This window comes from Chiloscyllium plagiosum, chromosome 33 (assembly GCF_004010195.1).
Source record: "Chiloscyllium plagiosum isolate BGI_BamShark_2017 chromosome 33, ASM401019v2, whole genome shotgun sequence".
NCBI classification, from domain to species: domain Eukaryota; kingdom Metazoa; phylum Chordata; class Chondrichthyes; order Orectolobiformes; family Hemiscylliidae; genus Chiloscyllium; species Chiloscyllium plagiosum.
This window is the reverse complement of record NC_057742.1, coordinates 25849879-25865795: the sequence shown is the minus strand read 5'-3', so window position 1 is coordinate 25865795 and position 15917 is coordinate 25849879. Positions and strand designations below refer to the sequence as shown.

General features: G+C 40.0%; 1 protein-coding gene across 8 annotated transcripts in view; it reads left to right on the top strand.

Annotated features, from left to right (window-relative positions):
- ubtf (upstream binding transcription factor) overlaps positions 1-15917 on the top strand; it is a 73122-nt gene that overhangs the window by 31646 nt on the left and 25559 nt on the right. For all 8 annotated transcript variants that reach the window (XM_043675181.1, XM_043675182.1, XM_043675185.1 and 5 more), the window contains exons 5-12: positions 2607-2762; positions 3148-3212; positions 3687-3807; positions 5810-5920; positions 8473-8606; positions 12458-12599; positions 12950-12991; positions 13207-13338. In XM_043675181.1, the coding sequence (XP_043531116.1) occupies positions 2607-2762; positions 3148-3212; positions 3687-3807; positions 5810-5920; positions 8473-8606; positions 12458-12599; positions 12950-12991; positions 13207-13338 (903 nt within the window). The remainder of the gene's footprint in view (positions 1-2606; positions 2763-3147; positions 3213-3686; positions 3808-5809; positions 5921-8472; positions 8607-12457; positions 12600-12949; positions 12992-13206; positions 13339-15917) is intronic.

Below are 15917 nucleotides of genomic sequence, written 5' to 3'. Positions count from 1 at the left end.
TTGCTTCAAATTACACCCTCCCTTCGCTTCTCATGGGCCATCTGCACCTCTCCTTAGCATCTCTGAATCCTTTTCTCATGATGCAGGTATCACTAATTAATTATGTAGCCTATTGACTCCCATGGTGAGTTCCTCCATCTCCTTGGCAACTATTCTTATGATGCAGCCCTCCACACAGTTTCTGAGAATGCCGTCTTTTATCTTCAGCCAAGGGTTCTAACCTCCCTCTAACCACTGAAGTTGTAATGTTCCTCAATCGTGTCCACCACATTTCCTGCATCTTTGCTCCCATCTCTTCTCTCCTACAGCCATAATGTGGTTTCCTATTCCTTCCATTCCATCCATCAGCCTCCATATCAGCAGGTCAGTTTCCAACCTCCAGCATGATACAACCATCACGTACAACCTCCTTCTACCTTCCATTTTCAGAACTTCATAGGGGCTTTTCTCTTTGTGCTGATCTCTTCTTCAGTCAGTTCTTCCTGCAGCATCTTTATATGCAAATCAGGGGATGCAGCACCTGCCCTTTACTTGCACCATCCAAAGTCCCCAGTACTCCTTCCAAATGAAGCAGGGATTTACTTGTATTTTCAATCTAATCTCTTGAACCCACTGCTTACAATGTGATCTCTTCTAAGTTAGAGATCCAGAATGCCAGCTGGCTCCTTCTTCTTGTGAACTGTGGATCACTCAACGTACTGAACCTCTAGCGGCCTGATCTTCCAGTTCTCCATCTTGTTCTCATACTGACATCTCTGTGCTCAACTGTTTCAGTGAAGCCCCCAGTACACTTGAGCCACAGCGCCCTCTCTTTCGACTGGGGTTTTTACAACTTCCTGGACTCCAATTTCAGAATATAAATTGTTTTCCTTGATTTGATTTGTATCCCTTTTGCATATTTCTCTTTTTAGTTTCAAATACAATGCTCCTGCTCAGTGCACATCTCTTGTTTCTTCTCTTATCCATCAAAGTTCCCTTTAGCCTTGTCATTGACTGTTTTATCCTCCATCTTATCACAGGCCTTCCTTTGACATTGTGATGCCCACTCCTGGCTGAAAACCTACTATGTAGGTAACTTTTTGGAGTTCTGATGCAAGGAAGGTCATTGACCCAAAGTGGCTATTTGTTTCTCCCATTGATGACGATCTTCTGATTATTTCAGTATTTCCTTGTTTTATTTCAGAATTCCAGCTTCTACAGTAATCTGCTTTTCAATTAAGTCTATTTGAATTAATTCCAAGCTGAAAACACTTCAAATTGGAATTGTTGATGTAAGGTTTAATAATATTACGATGGTGGGTGTGGGGAATGATGAGTTGCGTTAGTGCAGTCAGTGGATGCTTCTGATGGCTGGGGCGTTCACAAATGTAATATGGAAAAGTTAGGTTGCATGCTTTACTCTGCTTCTAAATGTTAAATCTGAACTGGCAGCGCACTAAGCACTTTTCCACTTTTTTTAGACTTTCTTTGCTGTAGTAATCGCAAGGAGGTTCCATCCATCTCTGAGCCACCGCTGCCAAATCACAGCAGAGTAACCTTGAAATTGTAGATATTCTTTAACTGTGGTAATTACAATACAGTCAAAATGAATTTGGATTATCTTGTAGATTCTATCAATTTGTAGCAGCCATTTTATTTCAGACCTCTATAGAACTTAGAAAATAAATGTTTACTTCTAAGTTTCCTCTCATCCCAGAACTCGTAAGATAAAATGAATAATGCACATAAACACTGAATGGAATGAGTGGGGATAAATAGACATAGAGCGGTTGGAGATGCAAATGTTTAATGACTTGAAAAATCAAGAGGAGATAAAATGAAAATACCTGGTAGAACATTTGGACTTCGGGAAGTAGAGTGCTAACACTACCAAATTTTTCAACTGTAGTCCACTCAAGACATTAAATGAAGGGTATCTCGGACCTTTGAAATGTGTTTTAATCAAACCAACCTAGTAGAGAAGGAGGAAGAATAATTAAGGAATATATTTAACATCTGCTGACCATGTTTGATATTTGTGACATTCTGCTTGAACCATTTAAAAATCTTGAACTAATTTTTTTATTTATTCATGAGATGTGGGTGTCACTGGTAAGATTAGCATCTCTAATGGAAGTCTAATTGCCTTGAAGATGGTGCTAAGCTGCAGCTTTGAACTGCTGCAGCCGAACCTTTCTGTAACAGTTGGTAAAACTGGCTTACTAGGCCATTTCAGAGAGCTTGGAGAATGTTTGGAGTCTCAAGTGGATAAGCAGATTTCATTCCATAAAGAACATTGGTGAATCAGAAGGGTTTTTACAACGCTTGATGGTTTTATGGTTACCATGACTGAGGTTAACTTTCAGTTACTTTTATTTAAATTCAATTTATTCATTAAAGCATTTCCAACTGCTGTGGTGGAATTTGAGTTCATGTCCCAAAAGCATTAACAGGATCTCTGGGCCATTAAAACATCAATATTACCTTTAGGCTGCCACCATCTCCTCTTTGCAACTTTGGTGGCATCTTTGAGCGTGAAAGCATTCTGTAAATTTGATGTTGCAGTGGGTACGTAGGTGGTGATGCAGTGCTGGCATGAAGTGATTATCTCTTCCATTTTTTTACAGAAACATCCTGATTTTCCCAAGAAGCCCCTCACGCCTTATTTTCGATTCTTTATGGAGAAAAGGGCAAAATATGCAAAGCTTCATCCTGAAATGAGCAACTTGGATCTGACTAAAATTCTCTCCAAGAAATATAAGGAGCTGCCAGAAAAGAAGAAGGTTAGTGCATCTCACTGTGCCTACACTGGTGCTTACGTTGCAAGAGGAACTTCAGATATGTTCATGATTCGGAGATGCCGGTGTTGGACTGGGGTGTACAAAGTTAAAAATCACACAACACCAGGTTATAGTCCAACAGGTTTAATTGGAAGCACACTAGCTTTCGGAGCAACGCTCCTTCATCAGGATTGTCACAATCACCTGATGAAGGAGCGTCGCTCCGAAAGCTAGTGTGCTTCCAATTAAACCTGTTGGACTATAACCTGGTGTTGTGTGATTTTTAACTTCAGATATGTTGATATTAAGAATAGGAATGCAAGCCAAAATATATTTGAACACAGTTGCCTCCTTGAATGCAAATACTAATTTTTTTTTGTTGCTGTAGATGAAATATATTCAGGAGTTTCAGAAGGAAAAAGAAGACTTTGAACGTAATATGGTCAGATTCAGGTAACTTTCAAATAATTGAATTTGCATCCCTCCCTTAAAATTTTTTTTAAAAATTGCAAAGCTTAATATTTCACTATGAATTCATTTGCTGTTACAGTAGGCTCAACTCTGTATGTGATTGGTTATATGCATGTTTTATAAGATATTAAATGAAGATGGAAGATGGGCAAGACATTAAAATCCATGCCTGAAGGATGGATATTGAATGGGGAGGTGGCAAGGGTAGGAAAGAACACCGGATAGAGCTGAACTGAGCCATTTACTATATATTTGGATAACCACGTTGCTGTCTAGTTAATAGATGGGATGAAGCGATGGCTCCTGGAACTGGTTAATCAAAATTAATTCACCACCTGCCCCTGAGTAATGGAAAGAGATTTGCCTTGATATGCACATGTGTAGTTTCAGCTCATCAAATAATGCGGTGTAGTGTCAGCTAAATTTGCAAATGTATTTTTGTTTGTTTTTCCAAAGAGAGGACCATCCTGAACTGTTAGAGAATGTGAAGAGAACAGATGTTCCAGAGAAACCTAAAACACCCCAGCAACTCTGGTACCTTCATGAGAAGAAGGCTTTCATGAAGCTGCATCCACAGGTAATGGACTTGATTACAGGTCGTTCTGCAATGACACGATAGTTGGGTTCATCTGTAACCTTGCACTGTAGATTATCACACTATGGAAAACTGCCATAGAAAATCATGCAATAGAAGCTCGCTACAGAAAATTGCTATACTTATTCAGTATACCATTTGCGTTATCTGAACAATGTCCACAATTGATCAATTGCATTATCGCCAATTTGCATTGATGAAATGCGAGTTATACCAGAACAATCTGATTTGTCTTTGCAACCCACTAGTTGGAGATGAATAATTAGATACATTTTCTATGTTCCAATCTTGCTTCCTCTGGTGGTTCTGTGATCATGATTTTGTTAGTCTTGCCATCAGCTGTCATCTCTCTGTAATGAGACAGCAGCCCTGTAGTCTGGTAGACTATAGAGATTTTACTTTTAATATATTTAATTGTTATCAATTCAATTAAATATCAATTTTTTTCAAGTGTCTTCTGTGGACATTCATTTAATTCCCATTTTTAAAATTCTCATACACAACTTCACTTAAAAGACTTGGGCATCTGTGATTCTCACATGAAAACTCTTCTTGCTCATCAATGCCAACCAAATATTAAGGCTCTCCCGTATCTCCAGGAAATGTGATGGGATGGGTGCAATGTAATATCGGATTATCTGATTTAGTGCAATGTAAATTGTTGGCTTGCTGCTTATCCCTCACACTTGTTCATCTCCACCCCTGTTTGCGTTTCATTATTCCTGCTGAAGTATTGTTGCACACACACTGTATCTCATGTTTAACTACAATTTTTGGCAAATTCAAGAATACTGTCGCAGAAGATCCAATTCCAATAAGGGAGATGACCTCCCACCCAGTTCTCTGTCCAGCCTCCCTTGATTTTGCTTCATGATGTACAAATATTACTAGTTTGCAGTTTTATTATTCTCTTTGTGTCTGTCATTGCTACTGAGTTGATTGTTTTTAAAATGATCACTTTTTATCATCTTGTGTCCATGCATCTGATGAGGAGCTTGAAATCCTTGCACCAGAGACACTTTTGGGTCATTTGGAGGATGCAGGGTTTTGATGGTGCTCATTAATCTATGGCTGTTGAGCCTTGTTTGTAATAAAGGTCCGACACCAGCCCTGCTGATTTAAGGGGAGGCAATTGGGGTGTTCAAAAGTTTGTAATTTCTTGAGCTAACCGTTGATGTCAGCTAAGCTGAAGAAACATCTGGTTCAAATTCTCATAATGTCACTTACTCAGATGTGTGGAGATACTCAGTCTATATTTTAGCTCTGATTAATATTATACTCAATATCCAACATTCAGTTAATATGCCCCTTCCGTTTACAATGAGTCAAACTGAATAAATCCTAGGGCCACTTTATACCTTCTAGGGAGGTTTAAGTTGTATCAACAATTTTTGAGGATATTTCATCTCATACTGCAGCAGATTAGTTCAACTAATCTGATCCATGCTCTTTGGCTTTTATCTAGACTCTTAATTGTTTTCATAGCATTGTTTCTTATTAGCATCACTTAGCTCCTATAGCAATACATCCTTGAAGCCAACTATATATTTTGATTATACGAACTGAAAATTGTGGTCAGACAACAGCTCCTGAGAGGGAAACATATTTAATGATTCAGGATTTTGTTGATCAGAAGACCTATTATGTTTATCTCTTAACAGGGGGAAAAAATTGTGCCTGAATACTTAGCAAATGGCACATTTAATGTGAGCATATTTGAAGATTAATGAATGACAGCTTATGTCAACATTTGAACAAATGGCCACATCGATTTAAAAAGTTTGAAGCATGCCCCTGGTATGTGACTTGCTGCGGGGGAACATTAGTTATGATTCAGCCTTGTATTATTTGACCACAGCAACAAGACTAACAACCAGTCCTAAGTTATATTTGCTAAAAGTGAAGTTGTGTTGTGACTGTTTGTCAAAAGATGCATCTCTGAGGTTAGAAACCCTGTATCAGTAAAACTGGTTTGTTTCCCCAGGCAACTATGAAGGATGTTAAAGAGGCACTGGGGAAGCAGTGGTCCCAGCTATCTGACAAGAAACGACTCAAATGGATTGGCAAAAGTTTGGAGCAGCGTGAGCTCTATGAGGTAAGTAGATACTGGCAAAAGTGGTATTGCTTCGCTTGTAAACCTACAGGCCTCATTGTGTAAGGCGGTCCAATGAGGATGGAGCTGTTTAGATGATCTTTTTGCAATTTCCACTGAGGGGTTGTTCTTGTGGTTTGATATGGAGGAGGCAGTCTAGCTGCAACATCATTTGTGTGAGAAATGCAGAGGTCCAAGCTCATGGTGGGGGAAGAAGGTTGCAAGGCCCCAACGCCCATGTTGGAATCTGAATTGCTTAATTTAATCTGCCCTTTAGTCCTTGCCTGCCGGACCTATATGTGGGTCCCCACTACGTGAGACTTTTCCTGATGTAATGCTTAAGTATCTCTGAATGGTCTGGCAAAATCATTCTGTTCAAGAGCACTCGAGATGAAGTCAGATACGGGCCATGCCAGTGTCAGCCACATCCTGTGAAATAAATAAAGGAAGGAAGGATAAGAATTCAAATGTAATTGTTGAATGTCCAAATACCCACAATTTAGTATGCGTTGTGTCTAAGATTTATGGTTCTGCTGTTCAGTCTAATTGGAGTAGAATGTACCAAGCTTCGGCATGGTGTTTTGGGAAGGTAAAAAGGCAGATGATCATTCTGGGCCACTGCTTTAATGATTAGCAGTCCATCAATACCTGTTTGTGTTTCCCTTTTAAGTTGTAGAATTGTCCAAGCAGTATGGCCTAAACTGGCTATCTAGCATGGGGTTGCGTGTTGATGTATCAAATTCAGAGTAATGTTAGAAACACACGCTAGATCTCATCTATTGAATACAAACTAAAATTGTGCAAAATCAATCATGTATTATGCTCCTTTATTGCTACTCCGAAAGCCCTGCTATGGTCAGGAGAAAGAATGATCCAAGTTCAACTTTATTGTTAAAGAAAAGAGAGAGAATCTGAGGAATTGGTAGAGGCAGGTGCAGTTACAACATTTAAAAGACTTGGACAGGCACATGAATAGGAAAGATTTCGAAGGATGTAAGCCAAGTGTATGCAAATGTGACTAGTTCAGTTTAAGATCTGTGTCCAGCATGGACAAGTTGGACAGAAAGATCTGTTTTTTTTTGTGCTGTACAACTCTCTGACTCAGTGGGTAACCTGTGAGAGAACTCTTGAGCCTTTTGTAAACAGCTAATAAAATGGAAGATGGAATTGGTTAAGGATTTAAGAAGAAATCCTCTTGTACAGAATGGGCAGCTTTGCTACGTCCTAATGTGTAATGGCAAAGCACTGCAATGCTGAAAATCTGGGGGGGGGAAAGAAGTATTGGAAGAACTCGGTAAGTCTGTCAGCATTGTACTGAAGAAGAGTCATATTGAACTCAAAGTTAACTCTTTATTTCTCCACAGATGCTGCAGGTGAGTTGGCCTAATATTGTTACAGAAATGTAGAGACCATTATCCATGTCACTTGGATGAAAGTAGCTTAATGACAGTCTACATGGGTTTGTTAAAGGCAAATTGTATCTGATTAGCTTTATTTGATGCCTTTAGTTAAATACTGAAGAGGCTTGTGCTGTTGTATCTGTGGTTTTCCAAATGATATTTGATTAAAGTGCCACAGTTTTGATGTGTCAGCAAAGCTTAATGGATTAAAGAAAAGGGTAATGGGAAACAGGGCGTGTAACAAAACAGAAGAGTTTTAGTGAATTAAGAACTGGGAAAAGGCTGGAAATATTCAAATCAGGCAGTATCTGTGGAGAGTGAAATAGTTGACATTTCAGTTCATTATAGGTGATACAATTTTGCAAATTACCAACAGTGAGGAAATTAGCAAACTTCAGGAATAAGTAAATTACATTTTGTGGAGTGAAGTGCAAAGTTCTGTAAACGCTTTATGTGGGAAAGTCAGTAACCAGAGGGGTGAGATTAAAATGATTGACAAAGATGTCCAAGGAGAGACAAGATTTTTTTGCTTCACTTGGAAGAATTATCATTTGAAAAAATGGGAGGAGCAGGTTCAATTGACAGAAACTAGATCTTTGCTTAAAAAGGAAATCTTTGCAGGCCTGTGGGGGGAAGCAGTGCAGTTGGGCTGATGATCTCCTTCATGAGCCTGGCAAAGGCAGCCTATAGTGTATGGTGGAATGAAACCCTCATTGCCTCAGCAAATGTATAGTGAATAGCCATTTGGGCAGATTGCAGGAAGGCTATGGAAACCTGCCATAGAAGAATGAATCTGAAGCAGAGCCACAATGTTACAATGCCATTTGGCCCGTTGTATCTGCACCAGCTCTTTGAAAATGTAATCTCTTAAAAGGACTGGAAATCCATTTTGTAAATAACACTAATTTTGGACAGGTACATGCTTGTGATAGATCTGGAGGGACAAGGAGCAGACACAGGCAAATGGGACTAATTCAGTTGTGAAAACTGGGCGGCATGAACAGATTGGCCAAAGGGTCTGTTTCTGAGTTGCAAACCTCTGACTGTGACTAATACTGAAGAGTTACAGGCAGTACTTAAGATCTAATTTAGGACTGGAAAAGAAGACGTGGAATTAATGAATAAATTTCAACATGGATTACCTTCTGCTTGCAGGAAGCAATGAGAGATTATGTTATACGTCACCCAGAACAAAGCATCAATCTGGATGACTTGACCAAAAATACTCTGACTAAAGCTGAGCGACAGCTCAAGGACAGGTTTGATGGTCGACCCACAAAGCCACCACCGTAAGTGTCCACCTTAAATGTGTGTGAAGGGAGAATCTTGAAAGTTGTAGGATTTGAACCTAGACTTGCAGGTGGCTCAAAAAGGGGGTTGAAGTCATAATTGATTTTGAAGTAATTTATTCAGCAGTTTGGATATGGTGCATGCACTAAAGTAAAGAAGCACACAACTGTTAAAAATTGAGAACAGTTTAATAGTTTTGGATTTGATGAAAGGATTGGAGATGCAGATCCATGTGGCTATCTCTTTAAGGGGAGGGTATCCTCTTTGAGCAGAAGAATGGATGATGGTGGTCTCTATAACTGGGAGTAGCTATCTTTCAGCTTACCAAAGTGGGGCAACATTTCTTCTTGGGCCACCTCCAATCCAAACAGGACAGAAGAATTCCCTCCCATGCATTCATTTTCTAATTTATTTCTGGAAGTTGTTGGGCTACAGAATCCTAAAAGCTTCAATGAAACCTCCATGTTCCATGGCATTCAAGTCTCGCTGATTTAAAGTCTCTAGTGTCAGCTGTGCTTCAGCTGAATCAATGTTCTAGGTTGAAATCCCACTCCAGGACATGAACACAAAAATTACGGCTGATGCACACACACTGTGTTTCACAGTATCAAGGGAATGCAGAACTTTTGGAACTGCTGTCTTTGGGGTGAATTGTTAAATGAAGGCCACATTTCTCCAATCAAGTGGAAATAAAAGATCCCATGGCATCATTTTGATGCTCAGCAGGAGAATTCTCCCACATGTACGGTTAAACGTTTATCCCTTGATTAACATGCACAAACACATTTGTCGAGTCATAACCACATAACTGTTTGCCACTTTTTCCGAATTACAACAATGACTACACTTCAGAAGCTCTTCGTTGTCCGCAAAATACTTTGTGAAGTTTGATCATGAAGATGTCTATATTTACCTCTTACTTCATGGACTCCTTAGCACTCTTGTATATCTGCACTGTGTGCTTCCTGAAGCCAAAATAAACTTTCTAAGGTTTGGGTGCTCAGGTGTAAACAGAACACTCCAGATGCACTCGAACCAGGGCTTCATACAACTGTAGTAAAGTCTGACTCTTATAACCGCAAACATTCCGTTAGCCTCTTTTGATTTCTTTTCTATGTGACCACATTTTCCAGATCTGTAGATGGAAGCCTCCAGCTCGAAATCCCTCTGGGAGGAGCTCCACTTTTCCTAATGGGCTCTGTTGCCTTGTGGTTTAAAATGACCATCCCCTTGCTGTGTCTGCACTGAAATGTATCAGCCACAGTTTTGCTTACTTGCTTCATCTATCAATGTATCTCTGCTGTTTTATGCTCCTGTCTACACTGCTCATCATACAACTAGTTGTTCTGGTATCGGCAAACTTGTGGATAAACCTCTTTTGTGTTTTAACATGGCAAATTAATATGTTGAGTATTTGAGGCCCTGACTCAGGTCTTTTTGGAACATTGATAGTCACTTCTTCCCAATTTATTATTCCATTAAGTCTGCATTTGACTGACTGTGACATTCCGGAATCCTTGCAAAACTGAAGTCAGTGCGACTCTGAGGGAAAACTCTACTGGTTGGAGTCATAGCCGGCACAAAAGATGGTTATGGTTGTTGGGGGTCAGTCACCTCAGCTCCAAACATCTCTCGTAGTTTTTCAGGGTATTGTCTTGGGCTCAACCATCTTCTGCTGCTTCAATAACCTTGCCTCTATCATAAGGTCAGAAGCGAAGTGTTGAGCTTGGTTAGTGAGTCAGAAATTGAAGCAGTTAATGTCCAGGATTGGACTAACAAGTGACAAATAATATGCATGCCACGCAAATGCCAGCAAATGGCTATTTACAAGAGAGAATCCAACTGCTGCCCTTTGCCATTCAGTGGCATTACCAACTATGAGTCCATCACCACCAACATCCTTGAGGTTCCCATTAACCAGAAACTCAACTGGACCAGCCAAAGACATACAATGGCTGCAAGAGCAGGTCAGAGGTTAGGAATCGGGCAGCAACTCACCACCTCACTCCACAAAGTCTATCCACCATCTAGAAGGCACAAGCCAGGGGTGTGATGGAATGCTCCCCAGTTACCTGGATGAGTACAGCTCCAGCAACACTTCAAGCTTGACACAATCCAGGACAAAGCAGCCTGCTTGATTGGCACCACATCTACAAATGTTCAGTCCCTCCACCAATGATCAGTTGCAGCAGTTTGTACCATTGACAAGATACACTGCAGATATTCATCAATACTCCTTAAACAGCACCTTGCAAATCTACAACCAGTACTATCTAGAAGGATAAGAGTGTCAGATATGTGCGGACATCGTGAGGTACAAGTTCTCCTCCAAGCCACTCACATCCTACTTGGAAATATATTGTTGTTACTTCAATGTTATCTGGTCAAAATGCTGGAGCTCCCTCCCTAACAGTATCAAGACTGTAACTACACCAAATGAACTGTAGTGTGTCAAAATGGCAGCTCACATCCAACCATCAACTCAAGGGCAAGGTGGACCAGCCAGCAATGCTTGAGTCCCAAGAATGATTTGTAAAATCCCTATGTCTTCTGTTGCCTAACTGCTCTTCAAACTGGTTTGATAACTTGCCTTCAGTTTGATGAATTTCAAAATCGTTATCAAGGCCCTGTCACATTTCCTGTACTTTACTGTCACCTTTCCCTTGAGCCATGATAAGGTTCCCACATCTTCAGCAGCCATCAGCCAATCTTCTTAACCGAGGAATCAATTTCTCTCCTTTGCCTTGCAGCTACCATCCCCTCCTTTCCCTTTTCAGTAGTATGTAATGGATATTTTCCTCTGTGATGCTTTGATCTATTCCTGTTGACCCCAGCACCCTGTCTCTTTCCCATGGTATCATTCCATTAGAAACTTGAGATGTAATGGTAGCCTTTTTAGATCCTCACTCCTTGCCATCAAAGCTGCAAACACTGGTCCAGATGATGTCATCTTTTACTACTTACACTCTCGTGCACTATTTGTTGCTTCATGAGAATATTGGAGAGGTTTGGGTGACTACCTTGCATCAATCCATGAAGATGACCCTCAGCTTCTGGGAGCACGTCCTTTTAATTCTCCACCACATGGTTTGTGATGAAATCTCTCTTCTTGGGCTACTGCGTTGTTCCAGTGAAACTCAACTTAGTGTTGAGCACCAGCCTTTCTGTTCACCTTTGCAGCGTTCACAAATTGAGATCAACCATTTTGAGATCATAAATGGTGACCCTCACTGTTTCCTTATCCTTGTTTTGATGCTTCTCTTGCTCTCGCTCAGCAGTCCACACATTTTAAGCACATTCATTTGTTTCTTTTCTTGCCCCATCATTGCTCCCTTTGCCTTTGCAAGTCTAATTCTTCTGACATACAATCTCTACTGTCTGTCACAGACTTCCCTTTCTTCTCGTCCCACCCACCCTTATCCAAAACCCTTTTAACTTTTAACAGTTCTGACAAAAGATCACAAACCTTAATAGTGTGTGTAGCCGCAGATGCTGCCAAGGTTTTTTTCTCGCACTTACTGATCTTTATTTTCAGATTTCCAGGGTGTGTAGTATTCTACTTTTCCATAAAATGTTCTCCTGTTTACAACTTCAATTGTTTTCTCAAAAACCTACTTTTTACAATTCTGCATTGGCTTTCTCTATGGCTTTCTCAGGTGTAAAGGGGAAATCCTTAGTGCCTCAGTGATTGGTTTATTCTAAGTTCCCATTCTTAGGCATGTCATCTCAAATGCTTGACTCCGAAACATTTGAGTTTATGGGTATAACCTCCAATACCATTACAGGGATGGGAATGTTCTAAACAGTGGGAGAAAACAATACCACATCACGCTCTCCGTTTCTGTTTCAGGAATGGCTATTCTCTCTATTGTGCTGAGCTAATGTCCAACATGAAAGATATTCCCAGCACTGAGCGTATGGTACTGTGCAGCAAGCAGTGGAAGATGTTGTCTCAGAAAGAGAAGGATGCATATCAGAAACGATGTGAACAAGTAAGAAATTTGGCAACTTCTTTTCCAAGTGTTCAAAACTTTTAACCCTTTTAAATCAAATGTGATCAACGATGAGTAATGCTTCATTTTCAGTCTTGTTTTGATTTGCTTCCCATTCGTATCGACTCACTGTTCTAGTGAAATTGGCTTTTGTGGTGAAAGGAATAATTAAACAAATTTTATAGCTCTGTCTGTTGGTTCCACTCTGTTCAAAGAGTTATCTGTGCTTGTTGGGAGAGGGCTTGTTTCAAAATTGATTGTTTAATGCTGTCTTAACTTGGATTAGAACAGTTGAGACCATGAAATTATCAGATGTTGATACTTAGACTTGTTTTGTTACCTTCCCACAGAAAAAGAAGGAGTACGAAATTAATCTTCATCGGTTTTTACTGGTAGGTACCATTCTCTTATCTTGTCATATGACTGTGGCAGGTGCCAGGAATGGATTCTAGATCCTAATCTGTTCTCTTTCAGTGGTGTATCTTTCACTTACTGTTAGCAAATGGTAGATGGTGGGCTTGCCCCCCCCCCCCCCCCCCCCTTTCTGTACTGAGTTATGATTTCCATGATGGAAAAACATTAAGACTTTTATCCTGTCCGATGGCAGAGCCTCCCTGAGCATGAGCAACAAAGAGTCCTTTCTGAAGAAAAGATGATTGGAATAAACAAAAGAGCTTCGAGCACCTTGAAACAAGGGGGAGTTAAAGGCATCCCATCGCCACCTTCAGATGCCTCAAAGGTGTGTGTTCAATAATTTCCTTTTGTTAATAAGTTGGTTTGTGTCTGAGTTGAGTATGTGAATTTTTTTCAGAGCAATGCAGGCAACCTTGCACACAACAATGTATCAGTCCATACGTGAACAATTTACGTGTACTCTTTTGCACTTTTCATGAGTTAACTGATTCTAAAGGTGCAGTCATAAAGGCTGTTTCTTTTGATGGCAGGGAAAAATTAACTTTGGTGATTTGAGTGGCACATGCTATAGCAGTACTGACAACACTGAGTCAATCATTACTCCCATCACATCCAAAGTACCAATGCTGGGTTGAACTCCTGCAAATCCCCCCACTCCCACATTATTGACTGTCAGCAACCTATGGTGTAAGGAATTGACCATCAAATCCGAACACACCCTTAACACCATTTGTACACATTGCACTCAGCCTGCAAGCGCCTAGATGTTTAGTTTCACTTGTGACACTATTGCTGGTTTTTTTTTCTCTGTGGAGCGTTGAAGCTGGCCTGATCTTGGCTTGTGATTAAGTGGTCCCACGCCATCAAATGATGCAAATTGTTACAGAACCAGTGAGTCACAGTAAGGATGTTTGTCTAAAATTTTAGTGAATAATCTTTGTGTGTGGTTTTGTTTAATTTGGGCTGGAATTGCACTGTCGTTTTAACACTTTTTTTTTGGTGGCACTCCCTGGAATTTATACTGATTTAATGTGGTTATCAGCATTTAAAAAGCAAAGGGTTTGATTTGTTTGATCCGTTAGATCACGTTGTTTCTGCTGACATTTTCCATTGCAGTAAGTAGATAAAGTTTCACAAACTGCCTCCTGTATCATTAGGTCTTGTATTTGTTATTGAATTGTCAGCTAATTCCAATGGTCATGCCTGGAGTTTAGAAATTTTTTGGGGGAAGCAGGGGAGCGTCAAGAATAGATAGAGGAGGAGGGAAAGAATCTGTTGTTATAGATCTTTTATTTTCTCCAGGCTTTAATGAGCTGGCTTGTGAAAATGCTGTTATTCTGCATTTATGTTTCTTCCTATTTTTTCAGTCGATTACTTCTTGTGCTTAAGATTCTTTACCCTGTGAAATCGCTCACTAAATGTCTTTTCCTGTCTCTCACAATTTATCTGAATCAACAGCTGACTGCATTTAGGATGTTTTCAGTGGTTTTGCTCTTGGGGGAGTTTTCTGGATATGGCCTGAATTGATGATGGGAGGTCACTGGCAGTTGTGGGTGATGCTGCATTGCTGTGTTAGTATTTAAACTGGATGACACGCTGCATTAGCTCCTGTGTGTTCCTCACCTAAAGGAAATGTTTATGGCAAGAATGTGAGTCTTGTAAAGTTTAACACTGATATAGAAATTATTATAGCTAAATAGATGGTGATCTTATGTGCGCTGTGGTGCAAAGGCTGATTGTTGTGCCCTGCATGTGTGTTGGGATCTTTTAGTGTGCTTACTATCAGACTCCCACACTTTTTTTCGAAAGAGTTGAAATGTGAAAATGCTCCAAATGATTGTCTGTCGCTGATACTTGGCTGAATTTGCCTTAATTATCTGATTGAAAATCTGTGCTTGCACCCTTTTTTAAATGTTTTGAAATAGCATTTTTTATTATTGGCTTTAATAATGTGTATTGAATAGCATCTGGATTGCACTGGCTTCTTTTTCAGGTTTTCTGTATTTGGGGTGACGCTCCAGATTCTCCGATCTGTGTTGTCATAATGGAGCTGATCACTCCCACAGAATTCTGTTCAGTGGCTTTTACCTCACCAACCGTTCCTGCACCATCATACATTCCTTCCTTTGATGTTTCTGTAGATCTGTCATAACCTGCTTATTGCCACTGCTCTTCTGATATTTGCCCCAAATTCATGTTCTGATTATTTGAGTAACAGATTGAGCTGCTGTTTTCTGTCTGAGTCATTTGACCCATGAGTGTTCATTTTGTCAACTTACTCACTTGGTCTCCTTTCTGACTGAACTAGTTTGGAGCCTTTAAGTGACAACTTTACATGCAGTTCTTTAAGCTCAAAATATATCTGTGCATATATATCATTAATATACAATCAGCAAAATAAAAAAACAACAAAAAGCCATTCATTCGTAATGCAATTTCAAGGAAAGGCAATGAATTTGCAATTTCAATTCCAAGGTATTGATGCCTGAGAGCATACAGTTGTACATCACTGTTGAGCTTAGAACAAATGTTAGAGAAATTAGCATTCCTGGCAACATGTGTAAAGCGAATTTTTTTTATTGATGTTCTCTTTACAGGTATGTTGCCAGACCTGCTGAGTTTCTCCAGCATTTTCTGGATTTGTTTCAGGTTTCCAACATACTCAGGGTTTTGCTTTTATTGAAAGAAAATGCTTGCCTGACGTCCAAAGAGTTTTCAGTACAGAGGCTTTTCTTTGGTGTTGGCAAATCTCTTCTTCTTATTGTGGACCTCTTGCTGGCAGTGTGCTGCTTGTACTTTGGCCTAACATGCTTTCCAGCAGCAAGCTCTGCAATGCTTAGGGAGCATGGAAATTAGGAGCCGTGTGGAACTGAAGTTTAAATATGATGTTTCAACATTACTACA